At 49.2% G+C, this 24,552-nt stretch overlaps 1 protein-coding gene across 7 annotated transcripts in view; it reads left to right on the top strand.

Moving 5' to 3' along the window:
• The window catches only part of GRAMD1A (GRAM domain containing 1A), a 51,275-nt gene extending 33,156 nt beyond the window's left edge, over positions 1-18,119 (top strand). For all 7 annotated transcript variants that reach the window (XM_081920602.1, XM_081920601.1, XM_081920603.1 and 4 more), the window contains 10 exons: positions 625-820; positions 1,481-1,624; positions 2,556-2,674; positions 6,634-6,776; positions 8,935-9,038; positions 9,772-9,957; positions 10,083-10,170; positions 14,565-14,672; positions 14,980-15,100; positions 16,383-18,119. In XM_081920602.1, the coding sequence (XP_081776728.1) occupies positions 625-820; positions 1,481-1,624; positions 2,556-2,674; positions 6,634-6,776; positions 8,935-9,038; positions 9,772-9,957; positions 10,083-10,170; positions 14,565-14,672; positions 14,980-15,100; positions 16,383-16,451 (1,278 nt within the window). In that variant the 3' untranslated portion in view covers positions 16,452-18,119. The remainder of the gene's footprint in view (positions 1-624; positions 821-1,480; positions 1,625-2,555; positions 2,675-6,633; positions 6,777-8,934; positions 9,039-9,771; positions 9,958-10,082; positions 10,171-14,564; positions 14,673-14,979; positions 15,101-16,382) is intronic.
• Positions 18,120-24,552: the final 6,433 nt, after the last annotated feature.

Raw genomic sequence — 24,552 nt, 5'->3', positions numbered from 1 at the left:
CAGAAAGAGAAAAATGATTGTCAGGATTCCACAGGAGATACATGACTTTTATTAGAGGTAGGGAAGCGGAACGGTTAAGAAATTGTTACTGCTCAATGCAGCTGCTCAAGATTTAAGCTACCCAGCCATGCCCTTTTCCAAGGTACTCCATTCCATTTCCACTCCTTGGTTTTCCGTGTTCACACTCTCCAGCATCAGTCGCTGTTCTGCAGCACTGAGCAAGCTCATTCCTCTTTTAGCTGTGTCCCCCAACCCCTGATATCTCTGCATGGATTTTGAATTTTGGGTACATAAGAATGGATAGGTTCCCAAAGAGCATGCTTGCTGTTAGTATGTAGGATTCCATGATCTGCGTTTAATTTGCAGCTGTACAAAAATTTAGCTGTACTACATTCCAATTCATGCCATCCAGACTTCTATTGCGTGCAAGCTGTCAAAATACCATCAGGCATCAGCTGCTGTGCCTCCACCCCCCCGCCGCCAGATGTCAGGTGCTGATGCTCAATGCCAAATACGCAGCCAGTATCCCCATGTCTGGAAAACATTTGGAGAATTTTTTGCCCACTCGAAAAAGAGCAAACTCCTCAAGTGTGTCACTAACTGTGCCCATCCACTTCCTTCCAGCTGGCAGAGGACCCAGATGAGAACACTGACAGCCAAGTGGATGCCTCTTCCAGCCACACAGTGACCTCAGCAACAGAACCTCCCAGGGACGATTTGCCACAAGGGCCGCCAATGTCCCCCCTGGAGGGGGACCCACTCCCCAGCGAGGAGCTCCCCACGGACATGAGCAATTCTTCCTCCTCAACGCAAGATGAAGGTGAGGGCAGCCTCCCCCCCCCACTCTCTGATAAATGAGGTGTGTGTGTGAATTGTCGTATGCAGATAATATGCAAATTTGTGTTATGGGCCCCATGTCCTGACTCTTCTAAGTACCTATGGGTGCCCCTGCTGCACTTGAAGCAGGCAGAGGGCCTTCTCAGAAGTGGTGGAATGCCCTTCCATCAGATGTCAAGGAAATAAACAACTATCTTGAGTTTCAGAAGACATCTGAAGGCAGCCCTGTTTTAGGAAGTTTTTATTGTTTGATTTTTTTAATCACTGTATTATTATTATTATTAATACAATGGAACCTCAGGTTTCAAATGTTATCTGTGCAGGAGGCATGTTTGCAACCTGCAGTGTTTGCAACCTGCAGCGCTGTGTCTGTGCATGCGTGTGACGCGATTCTGCGTTTCTGCGCATGCGCAAAGCCCAGAAGTAACCCATTCCGGTACTTCCGAGTTCGGCGCGTCTGTAACCCGAAAAGGCGCAACCCGCAGCGATCGCAACCCGTGGTATGAGTGTATTCTGTTGGGAGCTGCCTAGAGTGGCTGGGGAAACCCAGCCAGATGGGCGGGGTATAAATAATAAATTATTATTATTATTATTATTATTATTATTATTATTATTATTAAACTCTTTTCTCCTCCTCCTCAAGCTGAGGTGGACGCTTTCTTTTCGGACCTGCCGGGGCGGTTGCTCATCAACACTGTTTATCATGTTGGAGCCGAAAGGCTGCAGCAGATGCTCTTCAGCGACTCCCAGTTCATACACAGTTTCTTGGACCAGCGCAAGTTCACAGGTAAGGAGGGCACGGGGACGCCTGCAAAGCTACATCCTCCCTTGTTGTTCAGGAGCAGGGTTTGGGAGGATGTTTCAAGCTGTAAAACAATGGATGCTGCCAATATCTGTCATTCTCCATCACTTAGACCCAAATCCATTTTGCAACACTGTCTTTTCGCCCCGATCCCAATTTACAGGAGGGAGGGCCACAGCTCAGTAACAAAGAGCCTCTGTTTTGCACACAGAAGTTCTCTGGATCAATCCTCAGCATCCTTAGATAGTGCTGGGGAAAGTTCCTAAATGGAATCCTTCAGAGCCACTTCCATGTCCTGAGAAAATTATAAAATTATATATATATATATATATATATATATATATATATATATATATATATATATCTATCTATCTCCTGCCCATCTGGCTGGGTTTCCCCAGCCGCTCTGGGTGGCTCCCAACAGAATTAAAAGCACAATAAAACACCAGACATTAAAAGCTTCCCTAAACAGGGCTGCCTTCAGATATCTTCTAAAAGTCAGATAGTTGTTTGTTTCCTTGACATCTGATGGGAGGGCATTCCACAGGGCAGGTGCTACCACCGAGAAGGCCCTCAGCCTGGTTCCCTGTAATTTTGCTTCTCGCAGTGAGGGAACCGCCAGAAGGCCCTCGGAGCTGGGTGGAGGCACTCCTTCAGGTGCAGTATACCCGAGGCCGTTTAGGGCTTTAAATATCAGCACCAACATTTTGAATTGTGCTCGGAAACATACTGGGAGCCAATGTAGGTCTTTCAGGACCTACTGGGCAGGGGGCAAGCGATTCTTTAAAAACTTAGCACTGCATGATTTGTGTATTGATCTTAAAACTTTCACATACTGTTTCCCCCACTCCGTTTTTTTCAAAAGCACAATAACGAAGGAATTCCTCCTCTTGATATGTCCCCTTTTCTCCCGCAGACGTGGCACTGACTTCGTGGACTGGCGACAACAAGTGCCACCAAAGCCGCGTCATCTCCTACACAATCCCCATCACCAACCCGTTGGGCCCCAAGGCTGCAGCTGTAGTGGAGACTCAGGTGTGGATGTGCAAAAGCATCTTCTTCTTTTTTAAAAAGACGGTGGGGGAGGGGAGCGTTCCCTTTTTATAGCCAGCTGACTGGATTTCAAAAAGCCTTTCAGTAATTGCTTCCTCAGAACCGTTGACTAAACAAAGAGTGCGCGGGGGGGGGGGGGGAAGAATAGTAAGTACAGTGGTACCTCGGGTTACAGACGCTTCAGGTTACATGCGCTTCAGGTTACATACGCTTCAGGTTACAGACTCCTCGGGTTAAGAACTTTGCTTCAGGATGAGAACAGAAATCGTGCAGCGGCAGCAGGAGGCCCCATTAACTAAAGTGGTGCTTCAGGTTAAGAACAGTTTCAGGTTAAGAACGGACCTCCAGAACGAATTAAGTACCGTATTTTTTGCTCTATAAGACTCCCTTTTTCCCTCCTAAAAAGTAAGGGGAAATGTGTGTGCCTCTTATGGAGCGAATGCAGGCTGCACAGTTATCCCAGAAGCCAGAACAGCAAGAGGGATTGCTGCTTTCACTGCGCAGCGATCCCTCTTGCTGTTCTGGCTTCTGTGATTCAGAATATTTTTTTTCTTGTTTTCCTCCTCCAAAAACTAGGTGCGTCTTGTGGTCTGGTGCATCTTATAGAGCAAAAAATACGGTACTTAACCCGAGGTACCACCGTACAGTGAACCTACACATTACGTGCATTTGACTTGCGTGATTTCAACCTTACGTGGCTGAAGGCAGTCTGGTTGAGGGGAAATGTCTGAAGTCCCAGGCAAGGCTTGCTTGGCTTCTGGGAATTTCCTGCACCATCTTGTAAAAGCCAAAGAGCACGCCAAGTGGGCCTTGCCTTGGAAGGAAGGAAGGCTGAGAGCTCAAAAATTCTTTACGTGCCAGGTCCACTTGGAGTTACCTGGTGCAAAAAGAGCTTTTTAAAATTTTTATTTACTTATTTGGTTTTTCAGATTAAAATTTTACAGTCACATATCCAACATACAACATAAAAACAAGATTCCGAGGAATCTCTTGGACTTCCTTCTCCCCTTTGTGGGTCTTATTGTTAATCATTTCTTTCTGCATCTTTTATAATAATCCAAATCTTTTACCTCTCCATTGTATCCAAAATGCCCCATTAAACTCCCAAGTGATATTCCAATCCTCCTAACGATTTTAACTGTTTACAGTGGCCTTTAAGATAAGTTATAAATTTTCCCCATTCCTTATTAAAATTTTGGTGTTCCTGATTTCTGATTCTTCCAGTCATTTTAGCCATTTTCGGCATAATCTGTCAACTTGATCTGCCATTCTTCTCTGGCAAAGGGACCCCTGACCGTTAGGTCCAGTCATGGCCGACTCTGGGGTTGCGGTGCTCATCTTGCTTTATTGGCTGAGGGAGCCGGCATACAGCTTCCGGGTCATATGGCCAGCATGACTAAGCCGCTTCTGGCGAACCAGAGCAGCGCACAGAAATGCCGTTTGCCTTCCCGCCGGAGCGGCACCTATTTATCTACTTGCACTTTGATGCGCTTTCAAACTGCTAGGTTGGCAGGAGCAGGGACCAAGCAATGGGAGCTCACCCCGTCACGGGGATTTGAACTGCCGACCTTCTGATCGGCAAGCCCGAGGCTCTGTGGTTTAACCCACAGCGCCACCCACGTCCCTCTTGTCTGGTAGGGACATGCAAAAAGAGCTTTTAAGCTCCTCCCCTTTCCTCTCTAGCAAGGTCCCCCCCAGTGTGCCGTGTGAGCAGCGCAGTGGCTCTTGGGCGTGGTGGGGCTGCTCTGACTTCCTATGAGATCTCACAAGAGGATCCTCACCACTTCGGAGAGCCAGCATGCCTCCGGCCAAAGGATGTGCCAAGCACAAATTACTTCCTCACCAGCCACCTTACAGAAGGCTGACTGGCTATCCACACGTCAGCTCCAAAGGTTTTCTTTGTCTGTGAGCGATTTTCACATACACAGGTGTCCCTCCACTTAACGCGGGGGTTACGTTCCGGGGCCCCATGCGCATAAGTAAAATGTAAAATTGGGGGACCCTCTAAGCACCCTCCCTGCTGCTCTCTTCGTACTAAAAATACTGTATCCAAAAATATCCACAGAATTGAAGCTATGGGGCAGGCAGGAGGCCGGAGGACGCACAGAAAAGTGGCTACGGCTGTTGTGCTACCTCACACCCCAGCTGCTAGGCAGTTAGGCCGAGCAGCGTAAACAAAGCCCTGCTGTGCCTCCGATCTCTTCAAGGCTTCCTCCGCCTTCACTGCTGTCCTCTTCAGGCTCCAACTCTCTCCAATCATTTCTGGATTTAAATTGAATTATTTAATTCTTTCCTGACACTGCATGTGCGCACAGTCCAGTCACACACGTAAGGGAGGGGATGACCGTACACATTACCCCTGGAACTGATCCCAGGCATAAGATGCGATTCTTCTGTACTGAGGGAAGTAAAAGGGAAGTACAGATAGTGAAATTCAAGATAAACAAGGTTACCCTTTGCACCAGAGATAACTGGTGATAAAACAATCCCATTTGGCAATCTGAGTTAATTACCACCTATATCAGAAAGAAAGCCATTGCCTTTATTCAGACCAAAATGAAGAGTCTGACTCCTTGATGAATTGTAGCTCAGTAGTTTTGTACCACAGCTTCCCTTTCAAATTAGTGGACTTGAGTGTGGCTAAGTCAAGATCAGTGGCAGACCGTCCAGATAAACTGAAATGTTCCCCTGCTGGTTGTATAAATATTGTCATTTCTGTGGTGATTTTCGTGCAGGGCGGTGTTTGTCCTCACAGTCAGGGCTGGCCCAAGGCATTTTGGCACCTGAAGCAAACCACAAAATGGCGTCCCCACCCCCTGGCCAGGAAAGAAGGGGCGAGTGAGGATGTACATCAGGAATAAGGGAGGAATAAAGATCCACGTCTGGAACAAGGGTGGGAGGGCACCAGCAATGCCTCCTCTTCATCAAAAGGCTGCTGTAGAGGCAACAACTGTTGTTGCCACAGCAGTAGGGGCAGAAGCAGCAGGTGATGCACTCCTTGGATCTGCTGCCTCTTAGGATCCTACCGCCTAAGGCGATTGCCTCACCTTGCCTCATGGGTTGGCTGGCCCTGCCCACAGTTCATTGATCAGTTCTCCTTGGTGCATTTGGTTCTGAACAGAGAGAACGGCCTTCCTTCTCACTACAGTGGTACCTCTGGTTAAGAACTTAATTCGTTCTGGAGGTCCGTTCTTCACCTGAACCTGTTCTTAACCTGAGGTACCACTTTAGCTAATGGGGCCTCCCGCTGCCACCACGCAATTTCTGTTCTCATCCTGAGGTAAAGTTCTTAACCTGAGGTACTATTTTCAGGTTAGCAGAGTCTGTAACCCGAAGTGTCTGTAACCCGAGGTACCACTATACAGATTTCGGTTAACTCTCTTTCCCGAGTTCATTGTTTTACCACCTAGTGCTGCTGTCATAAAGGGTCACCGGGCTTACCTTGTATAGTTCTGAATCGTCACTCTCTGTATTTCTTCAGTTTAATTTCCTGTCCTGTCACTGCTTACTACCCCCTTTGTACCACAATATGTATGCATCTAAACCTAAATATAGTCACATTGACAGCATATATTTAAAGCACATTGCTTCCCCCAAAGAATCTTGGGAACTGTAGATTACCCCTCACAGAGCTACAAATCCCAGCATCCTTAACAAACTACAATACCCCGGATTATTTGGGGGAAACCACGTTAGGCATGGTAAATGTGCTTTAAATGTATGCTGCGGGTGTTGAGATAGATAGATAGATAGATAAATAGATAGATACGCATTAGTCCATGGAATCTTATGCTGTAATAATTTTTTAAGCTTTGAAAGTGCCACAAGACTTTGCCAAGTTTGCTGCAAGCAAGTTAAGGCGGCTGCCCTTCTGTAAAATGTGTGCATGACTGCAGAACTCACAGGTCTCTCTTCTCCCCTTTCTCTCTCAACGGCCACAGACTCTGTTCCGTACCAGCTCCAAAAGCGGGGGCTGCGTGGTCGACTCAGAAGTGATCACACAGGGGATCCCATACCAGGACTACTTCTACACAGCGCATCGATACTGTATTACTGCTGTAGCCAAGAGCAAGGCCCGACTCAGGTACTGGTTCCTCCCCCTTGTCCCCGCGGCTTCAGGGCTGGTTTCCTCTCCTTTTGGCATGTTGACCCAGTTTATCTCTCGAGGCAAAACCAGTGAGAATCCCTTGGCACCGTAAAACAGGGGTGGGAAACCTGTGGTCCTCCAGGTGATGTTGGACTGCAGCTCTCAACATCCCTGACCATTAATAATAAGAATAAGAATAGTAATTTATTATTTATACCCCTCCCATCTGGCTGAGTTTCCCCAGCCACTTTGGGCAGCTCCCAACAGAATATTAAAAACATGATAGAACATCAAACATTAAAAACTTGCCTAAACAGGACTGCCTTCAGATGTCTTCTGAAAGCCAGATAGTTGTTTATTTCCTTGACATTTGATGGGAGGGTGTTCCACAGGGCACGTGCCACAACCGAGAAGGCCTTCTGCATGGTTCCCTGTAACCTTGCAGCGAGGGAACCACCAGAAGGCCCTTGGAGCTGGACCTCAGTGTCCGGGCTGAATGATGGGGGTGGAGATGCTCCTTCAGGTACACTGGGCCGAGGCCATTTAGGGGTTTAAAATTCAGCACCAACACTTTGAATTGTGCTCAGAAACGTACTGGGAGCCAATGTAGGTCTTTCAGGACTGGTGTTATGTCGTCTCAGCGGCCACTCCCAGTCACCAGTCTAGCTGCCACATTCTGGATTAGTTGTATTTTACGGGTCACCTTCAAAGGTAGCCCCATGTAGCGCGCACTGCAGTAGTCCAAGTGGGAGAAAACTAGAGCATGCACCACTCTGACAAGATAGTCCGTGATGGAGCTGGTAGACAGCTGCCCTGGACACAGAATTGACCTGTGCCTCTATAGACAGCTGTGAGTCCAAAATGACTCCCAGGCTGCGCACCTGGTCCTTCAGGGGCACAGTTACCCCATTCAGGACCAGGGAGTCCTCCACACCTGCCCACCCCCTTTCCCCCCAAAACAGTACAGTGGTACCTCAGTTTTCAAACAGCTTAGTTTATGAACAACTTGGAATTTGAATGCCGTGAACAGTAGGTGTAGGTTTGCTAACTTTTTTCGGAATCTGAACTGTTCTGTTTTGAGTGTTACACTTCCTTTTTCAGTGCCACACTTCTGTTTTGAGTGCTCCTGCTTGCACGGGAGTAGGAGCTGGATCGGGGCTGCTCAGCTGGGGAGGTGCAGGCACTGTCACACTTGCCATTGAGGGGTTCACAGCTGGGGGCTCCTTTAAACTCCCCTCAAGGGATGCCCCCACCTCAGCATCAGAAGCCCTGCACCACATGAAGGCAGCCAGGCAGAATAGTTGCTGGGATGGCAAAGGTAGAGGCAGCCTGGCAGCTTCATCTGAGAGCCCCTAAACTGCTGCTGAGGCAGCTGTCAGGCTGTTTTTGCATTGCCACACGATGCTCTTTTAAACTTCTCTACTGAGGTGAACACAGCCACGTACCCCTCAGTGGAAAAGTGTGATGGGGCCTGCACCTCTCCAGGTGAGCAGCACCTGTGCAAGCAGGAGCGAGGCGGGGGATCTCTCAGCTGGGAAGCAGAGGCTTTGTGCTCCCCAGCTGACATTTAAAATTAAAACTGAAACTATCCAGAAAACCACAAAGCCAGCAAACTTGCAACTCATGAAAAAGCAGCAAAACAACAAATTAAAAAAGCAAGCCAACCGCAAATGAATCAAAACCCCAAGAAAACATAAAACAACACCGACCCTAACCCTCATTCTAATCCTTGCCCTAACACTAACCCAGTCCTAAAATTAACCCTAACCCTAACCCAGAAATGGTCTTGTTAGATAGTAAAAATAATGTTAAATTGCTGTTTTAGGGGTTGTTTTTAAAAGTCTGGAACAGATTAAGTTTGAGAATCAAGGTACCACTGTACTTTGATCATGCCAGCTGAATCTGGCGGGGCAACACCTGAAAGGCTACAGTTGTCCATCCCTGCCATAGGAGCGTTTATCATGGAACCATATGGTCACAGAGTTGGAGGGAACCTCAGAGTAGTCTAACCCCCCCCTGTTCAGTCCAACAAAGAATATAATAGCAGCATCCCCGGCAGATGGCCCTCTAGCCTCTGCTTGAATACTTCCATAGAATCTGTGGAGTGAGCTTTCACAGGCCGCTTCATCAGAAGCTTTTATTTCCTTTATTGCAGAGTCTCCTCTGAGATCCGGTACCGGAAGCAGCCATGGAACCTGGTGAAAACGCTCATTGAGAAAAACGCCTGGAGCGGTGTGGAAGAATACTTTCAGCACTTGGGTATGGGAAGCAAAAGGGCAGAGCTGCACTCCAGAAATCTGAGCACAGAGCAGCACCGCCAGGGGCCTTAGGGGCTGGGATTGCCCCCTGCTTTGTCCCGTGTGGGGGATCATAGCGCCCCGTAGTTTCATTGGCCCTGGGTCTGGGTTGCTTTATCTGTGGGCATGTGGGGGGATTCATGCTCTGGAGGAGAAAGCAGTGGTAGCTGGTGCTCATTGGGACTGGTAGGGTGGGAGGCAGGGAGCCCAACAGTAGGTGGCGCCAGAGTCAATGACGGGCAGAGATAGCTAATGCTAGTTTTGTCCCCCTCCTCCTTGCTGAATCCTACAAAGGCAAAACTGAGACCAAGGAGAAGAGACCTGACAGCCAGGGCCCTGGGCTGATTGTTACTGTTTTTGTTGTTACACCCTGTCCATCTGACTGGGTTGCCCCAGCCACTCTGGGTGGTTTCCAACAGATATGAAAACATAATAAAACATCAGACGGTTAAAACGTCCCTATAGAGGGCTGCCTTCAGATGTCTTCTAAAAGTTGTATAGCTATTTATCTCCTAGACATCTGATGTGAAGGTGTTCCGCAGGGCAGACGCCACTACCGAAAAGGCCCTTTAGTTAAAAAGGCAAGCAGGTGGAGGGTTGGCAGAGGGCTGACAGAGGTTGGCAGGGCAGGACCAGCCTCCCCTGGGAGTCTGCTATGGAGCTTTCAGCCTCCCCTCCCGCTCCCTCTGTTGCAGAGCTGGCGCTGGTGCAGGCAGAGAAGGCCCTGCTGGAAGAGAGCTGCCATGGCAAGGAGCCGCGGGGGCTCCTGTCCGGCCTGCGCCGCCGGAAGCGCACCCTGAGCTGGAGAGCCCCCCACGTCGAGCCCCCACTCCCCACGTTGCCTGACGGTGAGGGGGCAGCCCGCACCATCCGTCCCTCAGGTAGGCCCCCCTCGCACCGGGGTCCAGCCTGTCCCCTTCCCTTCCACACTGGGCTGTCTCCCTGGATCCGCAGGGCACGATCCTTGCAACAGCCCTTGACCTGCGGGCCTTCTCCTTCCCTGCAGGCAGCCTGACCTCTCGGCTCTCGGAGCAGCTGTCGGATCAAGGCCAAGGCCAGACCGTCTCCACCGTGATTCTCATCATCAGTTTGGTGTAAGGCAGCTGCTGGCTTGGGAAACGGGGAGCGGGGGGGGGGTTGGAGTTGGGGTTGGATCTAGAGCCTCTTAGGAGCTGACGCGGCCCCAGGCATGTTTACTCAGAGGTGAGTCCCACTGTGTTCAGTGGGGTTCATCTCCTAGCAAAGCACCCTCACACCATACCTGAAAGTGCCCTAGCACCACTTTAATAGTCTTGACCCCGCAAGGTCCTGGGAACTGTAGTTTGAGTGTGCTGAGAGCTGTTAGGAGACCCCTTGCAAGGCTACGATTCCCAGCACCGTCAACCAGCTAGGAAGCTGGCGGGGGGGGGGGGGGGAGTCATGACTGCTGATGTGGCATAAGAGTGCTTTAAATGTGCAGTGTAGACGTGAGCTGAATTGGGAGGCAAAGTAAGAGCACAACCTGTTCTTGAGTAGGACAAGCATAGGAAATAATAATAATAATAATAATTATTATTATTATTTACAGTGGAACCTCGGTTGTCAAACGTAAGACCGTTCAACTTCTGAAATGTTTGACAACTGAGGCGCAAAGGGATGGCTGCAAGTTCAATGGAGAAACATGCCTTGGAAGCCGTTCGACTTCCGAGGCGCGTTTGAAAACAGAAGCATTCACTTCCGGGTTTTCGATGTTTGAAAACTGAAACGTTCGGCTTCTGAGACGCTTGAAAACTGAGGTTCCACTGTAGTAATAATAATACTGTAATAATAATAATAATAATAATAATAATAATAATAATAATAATAGCAGTAGCAGCATGCTGCCCATATGAATGGGTTGCTCCAGCAGCTCCCAACAAATTATTAAGGCTACAGTAAAACATCAAACATTTAAAACTTCCTGATACAGCGCTGCCTTCAATTGCCTTCGGAAAGTTGTGTAGCTTTTTATGTTTGGAATCTGATGGGATGGCACCACTACTGAGAAGGCCCTCAGAGCTGGACCTCAGTGTCTGGGCTGAAGAATGGGGGTGGAGATGCTCCTTGAGGTATACTGGCCTGAAGCCGTTTAGGGCTTTAAAGGTCAGCACCAGCCCACAACCCACGGTTGCCATGTTTAGTGCATCGTGCACATCCAGCCTGATGCCTCGAAGTGCATGAAGCGAAGGTTTTTGCTCACCACTTTCTCTCTTTGTGCTGGGTAAGGGGCGGGGCCCTGGTTCAGGGGTGGAGCACACACTTTGCATGCAGACTGGCCCCTGGGGCATCAGAAGGACACTGTTCCTGAGACCCCAGAGAGTGGCAGCCTCTTATGAGCAGCCAGTACTGGATGAGATCGACACATGATCTTCTCCTAGTAGCAGTCAGCTTCCTGCGTCTCTTAAACCTCGCCCTCCCATTTCTGTGTGTTGTTCTGCCATGAGAAAGATGCAAGAGCAGGGTCAATGGCCTTGCTTGTTTAATAGTAATGGTGAGCATTTGGTGTGGGGGGTGGGGTGGGGAGAGACTCAGGATAGGATCCCCTGCTTTTTTTTTTTCCCGGGCCGATAGCACGAGCAAAGTGTCACACGTCTCTTTCTTTCCTTCTTCCACCTCTGCCTCCGCACAGGATCTGTGTGAGGTATCGTATGCCGGTCTCACTCCCCCTACTGTGCTTCTGCCTCGGGCCCCCTTTGGACCTTGCCCCCAACCCGAACCCCATCCTGCACCGACCCTGCTGTTGACTCACAAACACCATCCCTTGCCTTGGATGCTGACAGATAACACCCCAACACCTCCCCGCTTATGCTCTTTGCCACCCTCCTCCCTGCCGCCACAACCATCTCCTCTGGCTCCCTGTCCCTGAGCCTGTTTGTCATCCTCCACTCGTCTGTGCATTCCTTCCTCCACTCCTTTTGTCCTCCACTTTCTCCCTGCTTGCCCTTTTCCCCCTTACTGGTTGTCTTGTACTCAGGGCTTTTATCTGAATTAAAAGCAAAGGAAAAGGAAAATAATGATCCATAGAGTTCTTTACCCTGGCTAAGTTATATGAAGTTGCATACTGCTTCCTTATCTTTGCCTGTGCCTGGCAGTTATGGCAAGGAACAAAGGGCTTCGTGACACACCAAAGTTGTGTCCCGCGACAGCTGGGTGGCCTGCTTAGCCCCTCTCTTCTCTCTTCCTTGTGGCTTCTGACCCCTCACCCCGCCCCCCCCCATCTCTGCCTTCACATGATCAAAGCTTAATCTGTGAGCCAGGGATTTTCCAAGAGAGAGAGAGAGAACAAGAGAAAATGTGAGGGGGGGGGAAGAATGTGAAAGAGGGAGAAAGAAAAGAGAGGCTGCAAAAGAAAAAGGATGTGAAAGAGAGAATGCAGAAGAAAGAAATCCGAAAGAGAAAAATGCGAAAGAGAGAAGGCGGTAATGATAATGCAAGCAAATGTGAAAGAGAAAGCAAAAGAGAAAGAAAACAGTGCAAAAGAATGCGAAAGAGAGAATGTAAGAGAGAAAGTGAGAGATAATGCAAAAGAAATAAAATCGAACAAAGAGAATGCAAAAGAAAGCAAGCAAAAGAGAAAGAAGACTACTGGCATGCTGAATTTTGCAACCAATATAAAAAAAGTGTGCAAAATCATGGATTACACAGGGATCAAGTCTTGTTGTATATTGCTGTCCTTCAGCTCAGGCTGAGTTCACATAGTGCATTTGCAACATGATCTGTACGTTTTCGATATTATCGCTGCAGCCTCCACTTGATCACTTAAAAACTAACCTGGAGGGATCATCACAGACTATTGTCTCTTATCGCATCAGGCTGTTTTCAAGGGGGGGAGGGGGAGAATGCTTGCTACCACTTAAGCTAAATGGCGCAGACCCATGCTCTGTCTCAACCACCCACACCAGCATCTGTGTTGAATCCCTACATTTACTTTCTTTAAATACTGCGCTCTAATGAGCTACATGCTATTGATTTCCCAAAGAGAGATGTCAGATGCTGGCATCATCCACTCAGCGTAGCGTACACTAATAGGCACTCATGCCTTGTATTTTTAATGCTCTGAGCAGGGAAGCTGCAAAGGGTTGTGCGTTCTTTCTTAGAGCCAAATGTAACTGAGCAATATTGCAGGGCCTGAACTCGGGTCCTCCTGTTTGCAAAAAGGCTGAAGGAGCTGGGGAGGGGCCATAGCTCCGTGGTCCAGCTGGAAGCGCCTGGTACATGCATGGATAGCTCCAGAAAGTTAAAACACATGGAGAAGAGCTATAAATCAATGGCAGAGCACATGTGCTTTACAAAACACACGCTCAGTGAAGTTCCCGGGTTCTGCCTGTGCTATTGCAAGCAAAAAGTAGCAGGCAATGTGAAAAGTCTCTGAGACCTTGCCAGTCCACAGACAATTTTAGGCCAGATGGACAAATAGCCTGACCTGATAAGAAGGAGCAAGAAATTCCCCTTGCTCCTAACACCTTGTAAGTCAATAATAACTAGACAGGGGGACCCACAGGACAGGGGTGTTTTCTGTGGCCTAGAAAACCTCTGACTGAATTGAAAAACCTGTTTTGAGGGGATGTGTGTCACCTGGCTGAATGCCAACCTGGTGCCCACCCCCCAGGATATTCTAACGCCCATCACCGCTGAACATTAACCAAGCTTGATTGGGCTGATGGCACCTGGAGGGTACTTTCTTGTCTGCCTCTGACGGTATCTAACAAAGTAGTTCCGTTAGCTCAAGGATTTCTATTTGCACAGCAGAACTTCCTCTTTTGCGCATCCTGCATCTTCCCCAGATATGCTCTGGAGGATTAGTGGAAACTTGAGAATAGATTCAGGGCATGCTCCTGGAGGGGAGGGCGATGGGAAGTTCCACTGTGCAACCAGAAGCCCTTGCATTCGCGGAACTGCTTTGTTGGATACCGCCCACCGAGCTGTTTCTGATGCTAGACCTTCTCAGAACAGACCCATCAGAATCAATGGACATGGCTAGGTCCACTGATTTCAGTGGTCCACTCTTGAATAAAACACAGGGGCTCATCCACACTTCCACTTGCCCTGCTTGACTCACACTTTCTAGGCATGGATCCGAGCGGTTTTCCTCATGCCCCGCTCCTTTCCCAGGGGAAATCCACCCTTTAGTGTTAAATCAGAGCAAACATAATTTTTGCTTCGATTGAGCGCTAAAGAGCTGTTTTCCCTGCGCAGGAACAATGGGACAAGAGGAAGTGGATGAGCCCATAGTTGAATATATATGTTATATAGACAAGTAGATAGATCCCTTCATGTAGAAGAGTAGCATGTCAGGGAGAAGCTGGCTTATAATGCTTCTCTTTAACATTTTAATATTCTACTTGTTTGTCTTTTAAATGTAGAGGCTGAAGTGGTTTGAACCAGGCACAGGTTGGCTGCTTCGGCAAGAGCTTGGCCCGAGTGGTCCCTTCTCCTTCCAAGCCATTTCTCTCTCTCTTTCTCTCTCCAGCCTTGTGGTCTTGGTTATCTTGAACATGATGCTGTTCTACAGGCTCTGGTCTCTGGAGCACACAGCCCGGACCTTTGAATCATGGCAGGCCTATGCGCTCTCCAGTGGGTAAGGAACCAAGAGAGAAGTGTGAGGAACACAACCTTTTCTTACCTTTATGATCTGAAACAACGGATTTGGGCCCCGTGGTTTGTTAAAAAGGTTAAATGCGTTGGCAACATTCGGTTAGAAAGGAGGTGAGAGGGGAAAGTGGGCTGCATTTAAGAATACAGAGGCCTTGTGGAACTGGTCTGTGGGGTAGGACCATTAGCACTCTGGAGGAGCACATAAGGCATGGAGATGAGGGGGGCTTTGAAGACGTTTCCCTGTCGATTGCAGCTAAGAGTACACACACACTCTCTCTCCTCCCTGGCAGAAAGCTACCACAGACAGCATCTGAATGGGCCGAGATCCTGGAGCTGCAGAAGCGGTTTCACAGTGTGGAGGTTCAGAAGTGGAAGCAGATCCTCAAGGCCTCCGTGGAACTTCTAGATGAGGTGAGGTCTGCAGTTGTCACGAGGGCGCTAATGGGGAGTTAACGTGAACACCCTTGTGTGGGAATGTTGTGGATAGTAGGGGCGGAAATATTGATTAAATTTTATCCTTCCTCACTCAAGCAGAGCACATTCCATTGTACATTGCTGGAAGCTATAGTTGATGGATTCGTGAGAATCGTTTGAGTTAAGCAATCCAGTCTGGCTTGTCCAGATTGGATTGTTCCCGGTAAATCCCCTTTAGTTTCCCTCTTAAAAACAATAATGACACAACAGTCTTTCTTTAAAAGTAATGATAAGGTTAACTTACGTTCAGTTCACAGTATGGTCCTGAAGGCAGGCTATATCTTGTAGTTACAGTTACAGAGAAAAGTATGGGTTCATCCCCTGTGAGGGATGAGCCCATGCGCTGCTGGCTAAGAGCCAGCAGACAGCAAAAGGCAAGATGGAGAGAAGGCGAAAAAGGGAAGGTGGCTGCATGACTGGCCCTTTTGTAGGGTCTGCTAGGGTCACGCCCATCTACCTGGTCACACACAGGGGGAGGATGCTTCAGACTGGGTGTGACAGGAGGTCCTCCTGGCTGAAGCAACATTCCCCTGTGTGTCCATACTGGGCAAACAGGAAATGTTATATTTGACTGCTTCAGTGATGTTACATCCCACAGTTTGACCCAGTGGAAATTAATGGCAATAGTACCATTTTTCCATGGAGGATGTTGGGGGATATCTAGTCCTTGTCACTTCTTTGGTTGGCAGATTGATCTGCACCACCAGCTCCGCTTCTCCTGCCCTGGGTAATGTTTGGGGGCCCTGGAGTCAGCAGGGGAATCTCTGGCAGTGGTGTTTTCTGCCTGCTTGGAGCATTTGAAAAACACACACGCACATGATTGCATTGGGATGCACAAAGGACCGAGTCCTTTTCAGTGCAAATGGAGGAATATTTGTGGTGGGCTTCCTTTTCTCAGGCTTCACAAACCCTGGAGTTTCTCTATGTTTCTCTTCCCCCTCCAGCCTTAAGGAGATGCGAGGTGAAGGGGGGAGGATTTGAATCATGGTGCTGAGACAGAGTTGGTTTCCTAAACTTTGCCGCCCGCAAGCCATTTTCCCAATTGAAATCCCTCTCTTTGAAGCTGTTGTTTGCACCACAACAGATGGGGTTTGGGAAAGAGACCCTGCGGCTACCACAGGCCCTGAGAATAAAACCGCTCCTGGGCCTCTTTGCTAACGACGACCGCTCCTTACTCGGCTGCCTCCAGGGAGGGCTAACGCTGTCCTCTTTCCTCCAGATGAAAATCTCCCTTGAAAAGCTGCACCAGGGCATCACGGTGGCTGAGCCCCCCTTGGAGCCGGAGTGAAACCCCCAGCGCTCCCTCTCTCCCAAGGGTGTTGCTCCGAAACTGCTGCTGGGTCGGTGGCACCCACCTCCCGTGGCCGGCGTGCGACCGAGGGGACGACATTCCACTCCTCGCCAGACCAACAGCTGGACCTTAGCCTCAAGAGTGCCACTCGCAGTGATGGATTCCACCGCCACCACTTTCCTGCTTCGGGGATCTTTGTCCCGGAGCCTCTTCCTTCTCTCTTTTTCTCTCTGAGGGTCTCTGCAGTGACTTCATTTTATCCCCTCCCCCTTTAAGTGCTATTTATATTCCTCACAGGACCCCAGAGAGCTTTTGACTTCTGCTGCTCCAGCATCCTTTCTCTACCTTCTTTCCAGCTGTTGTTCGGAGTGTGTGTGACTGGGAACTTCAGTGGACAGGTGGCGGTGCCTGTATCTCTTGCGTTGAGATTTCACCCAACAGCTGGGACAGCAAGGACCTGCTTTCCTCCTCCATGTTGAGGGCAATCGATCTGCGATTTCCTTCTCTCTCACACACACAAGTGGTTGAGAGATGGGAAACCAAGAGTCCGTATTGAATCCTTCCTTGCTCCCTCTCCTCCTGTTTCCATCCTTTGGCGAGCCCAATTGTTTTATTAAAGGGATCTTTTCGACAACATTACCTCTGACAGAAGGGGGAAAGGGTAGGCATGGCCCTGAACATTATGTGGCCAGAAATCTGATTTACAGAAGTTGGAGAGCTTCTGAGACCCTTGAGGGGGTTCTGTGCCCCTTGCCCACGTGAGAGTTAACCTAGAGCAGGGATGGCCCTCCAGATGTTGATGGACTACAGCACCCATCATCTCTGACTGCTGGCCATGGTGGCTGGGGCTGATGGGAGCTGGAGTCTAACAATATCTGGAGGGCCACAGGTTCCCCATCCCTGACTTAAGAGCATGCCCAAAGGCAGCTGGGGAAGGCAGCTGGGTAAAACCCACCAGTAATCCCATTTGTGCATTTCCATCACTGGTGTGGGGGTGGGCAGCGAGTCCAGGAGTACCCCAGTCTATGCCGAAAGCTTTCTGGCTTTGGGAGGTTTCTGCTGCGCCAGCTGCCCTAATCCGTTATTTTCCGCGACGAAAATGCCAAACTCAGCTCTTTTTTCCCCCCCTTTTTTTTTTGAGAGGAGGGCAGTCTGAATGAGTGCAGCACAGTGGCCACAGAGTCGGGGCTCCTGGGTTTTACTTTTATTTTTTTTTACTCCCATGTGGACAGCAACACGCTCCTAGACTCCAGGACTCCTTTGCCCGATTCCTCCTAGGCCCGTCTCCCAGGCAACAAATGGGCTTTGCCAAGGCCTAGCTGTACTGTCACTTTAAAATGAGGTTGCACTGCCAGTCAGGGCCCCAGGTGCCCTTCAAATACCGCCTGGGGGGGGGGTTCTAATCTTGAAATCCACCCCCTCCTGGGGAGGGGTGTGTGTCTGCCAGCCCTATGTTCTCCACTCCTGACTCAAGACCTTGGAAGGCCCAGGTTTCTGACCTCCCCTTTTCTCCCTTCTTCCCCCTCACCAAGATTGTGGTGAGGGGGCTCCTCCCCCCCCCAGTTTTGTAGCTGTGTTCAGTGTTAACGATCCTTTGTGTTCAAGGTTCCACAGAGGTGCTGGGGCTTATTTATTAGGGAGCGGAATAAAGACCGTGGATCGGAATCTCTCTGTGTGTATATGGGGAGTGTTTTTAAAGTGTGTGATCTTCTGTGTCTCCTCCACCCCGTCGCTAGGGAGCTTGAGTGATCCATGTTGTAGGGGCATAAGTCACAAAGGGCCAGGCTGGGCCTAATTCTTTGTATCACTGGGGAGTTGCAGAGGTCCAGAAAGCAAGCGATCCCTTGCAGTAGCCATAGCAGGAGGGCTGAAGGAAATCTGGTTTCATGGTTAATGAGTCCAATAGATCCTGGAAAGGATAACAAAAACTGTTGTTCCATTGAGGAGGTGCAATGGGTCAATGCGTCTGGCTGTTAACCAGAAGGTTGGTGGTTTGAGACCACATAGGGACAGTTGTGGGCAGCCTTACAGAGGGTTGGACTAAATGACCCTTGGGTCCCCTTATGAGTCTATGCTTATTTTTTATGAAACGTACAACCCATCTCACTCGCAAGAAGCTTAAACAGCATGCCTAGTCCCTGTGCCCCCCCCCTTCTATTTTATCCTCGCAAGAATCCTTTGAGATAGATTGGCCCAAGATCGCCTAGGGAGCTTCATGGCCGAGAGGGTCATGAATGATGCTGCTGTAGGAGCAATGCCTCCCAAGGCTTGATGACTTCATAGCCCTGTACTAGTGCCTTCTCCATCTTTCTTGACACCAACGGAGTTCAGCTCGGCTTCTTCCTAGAAGGGCTGTGTTGTTGATTTTTCCTTCAGGTGTTCTGGACAATGCATGGGAAGGCTGCCCACGATGAGGAGCCTGTCATGTGAGGCTACTCCTTGCCCCCCCGCCCCCCCTTGGCTGCATCTAATGCTAGTCAGACCCAGAGCTGACACGTTAAAATGAATGAACATGACAAATGTGGGTCCATTGAGTTCAATGACTGCTCTTGAGTAAAACTGAGTTGGGTATAGCTCTTTGTCAGTGTTCTTGGAGAAGCTTCCCTAAAAGATGGCATCCTTCCCCCATCCCTACCCAGGCAATAATAAGTTGCAGGGGTGTGTTATCTGGACCATGTTCTCAGATCATACTAGATAGATAGATAGATAGATAGATAGATAGATAGATAGATAGATAGATAGATATCTCATCCCACCTCACAATTAAAGATTCTCTAGGTGGCTTGCAGAAACACACACACATTATTTTTGTTTTAACCATGAATTATTTAAATGACATCCTCCCATCCCAAAAAAGGAATCCAGACCACAAAACGATAAGACAAAAGCAGCAGTTAAACGACGATAAAAATAACACGGAAGACCTCAACCGGCTGTGAAAGACAATCATTAATAGCCTGGACAAGTAAAATGGTCTTGGCTTGACATCTGAAGCTCCTCAGAAGGGAACCTTGAGGGAGAGTGTTCCAAGGTCAGGTTGGCACCACAGGGCAATTTCCCCAGTTGCCACCAGCCTAAGATTGTCTCAGGAGTTCCAGAGACACTGGCAAGTGGTTCTTTTGGCAGGAGACAAAGGTGGGACCCAAGAGACCATGAGGATGCTCTAGATGCCCACAAATCCTCTACCAGCTCAGGATCCACCAGGTAAATCCCTGGGTGATCTGTAGTAGATTGACAAGGATTTCAGACTCCTTATGGTCCATAGTAGCAATAGCAAAATTATTCTCTGCCCCAACCTGCCATAATTATATTGCTGAAATGGAGGAAACTTGGAATAACCAGGAGTGGATTTTTGTGTGGAACGACTAAGAGCTCAGTTCACTTCTGGGCTCAGAATTCTTTAGTTCCCCTTTTGCACGAGGCTGTGATTGATGGATCTGGGGGGTTGTAGTAAAAAGCTAAGTACAGCACACAACCCTCTCTGCCCACCTGCGCTCTACGGCTTGCAGAATCTAGTTTGTTTTCCTTAAGAACCCAGAAGCTCACCCACCAGTCAGATACAAGTGATGGGAGTCAGGTGGAGCAGAGTGAATTTCCTGTTGTGTTTCGTGAACTGGCAGGAGGATGGAGAGGAGGAAGAAGATCCCGACGAGGGGTGTAGCCAGGATTGGGACACACTGGGGCAAGCTGGGGGTGGGGAAGGAAGTATTCACAGAGAGCTGGGATGGCGAGGGCATGGAGGTCAATGCACAGGATCCAGAGCAGCAGGACCCATCCCCAGAGCCAAAGAGGCCCCTGTCTCCACAAACATGGCTGGCTCCAAGGCGTAGAGACAGTGGGCAATGTGCTCCAGAAGGCTGAGGCAGCCAAGGGCCCACAGCCCAGCTCCCTAGCTGGCCAGGTGGGGCTCACTAGCTCTGGGAGGAGGGGTGTGATTCCTCAGCCGGATTGGGCTCAGAACAGATGAGCTCCACATGCCTGCAATCTGCATGAAAAATACAAAGGGAAGCAGAGCTCAGGTGCTGTGTCTGCTCAGCTGCCCAAGTTGATGGACCTTGACTTGAATGCTCCTGGACCCCTACGGGACTCTGCTTTGGGTTTGATTGACTCTGGGCTATATCCTGACTGCTGGACTTCAGACTTAGCTACTTGGATTGATCCTGGACTTTGGACTTTGTGTGGCTTGATCCCTGGACTTTGAACTTTCGACTTGACTTGCTGCCAGGTAGGCCAGGGGTTCAGGACACTCACTGTATCCCCCACAGCCCACTGAGCTGCATATACAAGTAAAAATCTACATACGCAGTTCTAAAACTCTGAGCCAGTGTGGCATAATGGTTAGAGTGTTGTACCTGGGTTCAAATCCACCTTTGGCCGTGAAGCTCATTGGGTGATCTTGGGCCAGCCACCATTTCCTAGCCTATCCTACCTCACAGGGTTGTTGAGGATGAAATGGGGAGGAGAAGAACCATGTACGCCACCTTGGAAGAAAAGGTAGTATATCAACAACCATTGCAACCACCACCACCACAAAAGCTTCAAAGAAAAGTAATAAAAGACAGCCTACTGACAATCCTAGTTTATAGGTAAGGAGCACTGCTAGAGAAATGATTAGTACAAGGTCAGCCGTAACAGAGGTTTAATTTTGTTTTACTTCGATATTTATTTATTTCAAAACTGCTGGAATTCACTTCACCATGCCTGTGTCTCCTTTCCCCTTTCTTTGACCGACATCAGAAAATGAAAGAGGGAATTGTTTGAAGAGATACATAATTAAATGCGTCTTTTGTGCTTCGTAGGCCTCTCGCTCCCCACAGGCTCTGTGCGCCTCCTTCCAACATCCCCCAGCAGCAGAACGGTAAATTTTTTAGTAGCTTTCTTCGGCTTTCTTTGCAGAGGGAGGATAAGAACATGGTGGTTCTCTCCTTGGTTTTCAGGATCTGTTTCTGCTGCTGTGTGTTTTTTTGAGGGTGCAAAATTGGCCACTAACTGAGAGTGGAGCCAAGGCTGTTCTGGGTCCAGCAAGCCAAGGAGGCAAGTCCAAAGAAGGTGCTCAGAGCGGAGAGGCAGGCAGGGAAGGTTATCTCATTGTTAGCGGCTGTGACACAGATATCCGCTGCTGCCAGCAACATCCTGCAAGCCTCTTGTAATTTCAGTGCCGAGCTGCCTGCATCTTCATAGTTCTGAGCAACATCATTTTGGGGAGGAGGAATAGGAGAGGAAATAAGAACACAAAAAAGCCCTGCTGGGTCAGATAAAAAGCCTATCTAGTCCAGCATGCAAAATGGCCAGCCCAGGCACAGGGGAAACCCACAAGCAAAACCTGAGGGCTTGCATGTCCTGAGGCAGGGCTGGGGAACCTCAGAATAGGGGGGTGAATGGGATCCTCCACCACTCTTGTCTGGCCCTGGGCACTATCCCCAGGGCACATCCCCTCTTCCCAAGCTCTGCACCCTCCTCGAGTGCATGTCATGTGTGGGTGTCAGGAACAGGTCAGCAATAAATCACATGGCATCAGTGAAGTTAACTCTTTATTCAAGAAAACAAGGTCGACTCGGGAGGCCAGGCCTTGTTAGCACAGCAACTCATCCCAGTAGATTTTGCCCCTGTGAGGCATTTCCACAGTTGCCTAAGTCTCCTCTCCCAGGTCCTTCCCAAGCAATCTGAGACTCTGCCGCCGTGCCCGTCTCCCTCTTCATACCACTTCTGGTTCTGGGGAACAAGGAGGGAGGGGAGCTGATTTCTTCAACAGCCTGACTCATCTCTGCCTCTGGGCCTCCCTCCTCTCCTGCTTCCGCTTCTGACTCTGATTCTGGACTGCTCTCTGCCACAGATTCCCTGCTCACTAAGACCTGTGACCTCTTCAGCTTCTGACATCACTTCCTCCTCCCAGTCCTCTCCCTCTGACCACTCATGGTCGTCCCACCACCAGTCCTCTGGCTCTGAGCCTTCTTTCCTTGGGGGTTCCCCAGCTGGTGCCTTGCACCATTCCTCTGCATCTAGCCAGTTCCTGACAGTGCTTGGCTGGAATGTGTCCTTGACAATGCCTCTCCCTTGCCAGGATGGAAGATGGAGAGAGGCATGCCCAGGCACAGAACCCAAGGACAGTTGGGTGATTGAAAGACAGCCTACAGCAAATGCCAAGGATCACATCCATTGCTCCGCCCACTTTCCCCTATGACCCCGCCTACCACTTGGATATGACACCTGGAGGGTTGCCCTGGAGAGCACACAGCCCTCAGCTCATAGTTGCTGTGAGCGTTTTTGCTGACCCTCAGGATCCCTTCCAACTCTATGATTCTATGAATAACAACAGGAACATGGGTGCAGGTGAGACACTCTAGCAGTAGTGTAGGAATTGGTTTCTATGGGTTTACACTACTGCATGTTGCTGTAAACCTCTGAAGGCTCAGCAGTGTTTAGGTAGGAACAACTTTACACCACAGCCATTGCTTGGATCAGAGGAATAACAACAACAACAACAATAAAATTGCATTATTTATACCCCACCCATCTGGCTGGGCTTACAGTGCATATTAAAAACAGTAAGATGTCAAACGTAAAAAACCTTCCTGATACAGGGCCGCCTTCTGATGTCTTCTAAAAGTTGTGTAGTTCTTTATCTCCTTGACATCTGATGGGAGGGCATTCCACAGGGAGGGTGCCACTGCCGAGAAGGCCCTCTGCCTGGTTCCCTGTAACCTCACTTCCCGCTGGATTCTCTTTTCAAATGGTAGCAGAACTCCCAGAAATGGGGTCTCTCAAGTAAGCTCACAGTACGGCCTACTCTGATAGGCAGTGTGGCTCAAGTCTTCCTGCATTGGACTAGATGACCCTCGGGGACCCTTCCAACTCTACAGTTCTGTGATTCCCTCACAGTCTGTAAGGCTCACACGCCTTTCCCCACCAACCTTAACGGCTCAGCTGAGACAGCATCTCTGAAGGGCAAAGGGACAAGGAACCATGCTGGAGTCAAAGAGGCCCTTGAAAGCTTTGCTTACAATAGGGCAGAGGAGAGTGGATGCTGACCCCCGGGGCACCGGAGTGGAACGGGAGTGATCTCCATCATCGGACTCCCAGGCAGGCAAGTGTGTGTGTCCATTAGCCTTGCATAAGTGAATGATGCAGGAGCCTGTTGTGGGAACTGGGAGATAAGGCTGAAATCAGAGAATCTCTCAGAGCCTGGGAGATGGGGAATGTTACGGTGAGGCATTGTGGGAGGCAGGTAGATGATAAGAGGAAAGGGAGAGAGGGTTTGTGACTAATGATGAATATACAAGACTGCACCTCTGCAGTGCTCATTAAATCAGTCCCGAGTAACTGCCGCCTGCTGGTTTCATGCGTGCATTCACAGATTAGAATTTGAACCACTCATTAGCTTGCATTAAACCCAGCTGCCTCAACCCCAGATCAGACCAGTGTTAGAAACTCAGATATACAAGCTAGGAGCCAAATGGCTCCTTAAACCAGGATTGCAGTTGCCAAAACAAAATGTCTAGTTGCCATTTTGATGCCAGACCCCCACTGGAAAGTTGTATTTTTTGGTTCCTGAATTTTTTTCTGATTGTGGCACATAAAATATCACGGGTAGAATTCTACAAGGTGTATTGTTAAGTGAGTGGAAACAGGCAAGACCCAAGGATCACTAGGCACGCACTTCCAGATGGAGGAGACATCAGGTGACATCCTGGCACTCAGGCATCTTCACTTGGTCGCACACGGCTGATAGCTAGGTGCAAAATGTGCCTGGCGAATTCCAAACACTGGGTCAGATTATTTGTCCTGTCTAGACCGGTGCTGCCTACTCTGACTGGCAGCATGGCTTTCCAGGGTCTCAGGCAGAGAAAGGCATTTCACATCACCAGCTTCCCTAACCCCTCCAAGTGGAGACCTGAGTGCCTGCTCCAGGGACCTCAACGTACAAATGTGTGCTTCACAAGTAAGCCACTTCTTAAGCCATCATGGCTGGAAGACATCAGGAATCTAATCATAAATGCAATCCCCTATTAAAGCTATCTAGGTTTCACTAGGGATGCGAGTGGTGCTGTGGGTTAAACCACAGAGCCTAGGACTTGTGGATCAGAAGGTCGGTGGTTCG

Source organism: Podarcis melisellensis, assembly GCF_964234715.1.
Source record: "Podarcis melisellensis genome assembly, chromosome: 8".
NCBI classification, from domain to species: Eukaryota; Metazoa; Chordata; class Lepidosauria; order Squamata; family Lacertidae; genus Podarcis; species Podarcis melisellensis.
The sequence above is the reverse complement of the archived record's forward strand: the minus strand, read 5'-3'. Positions and strand labels throughout refer to the sequence as shown.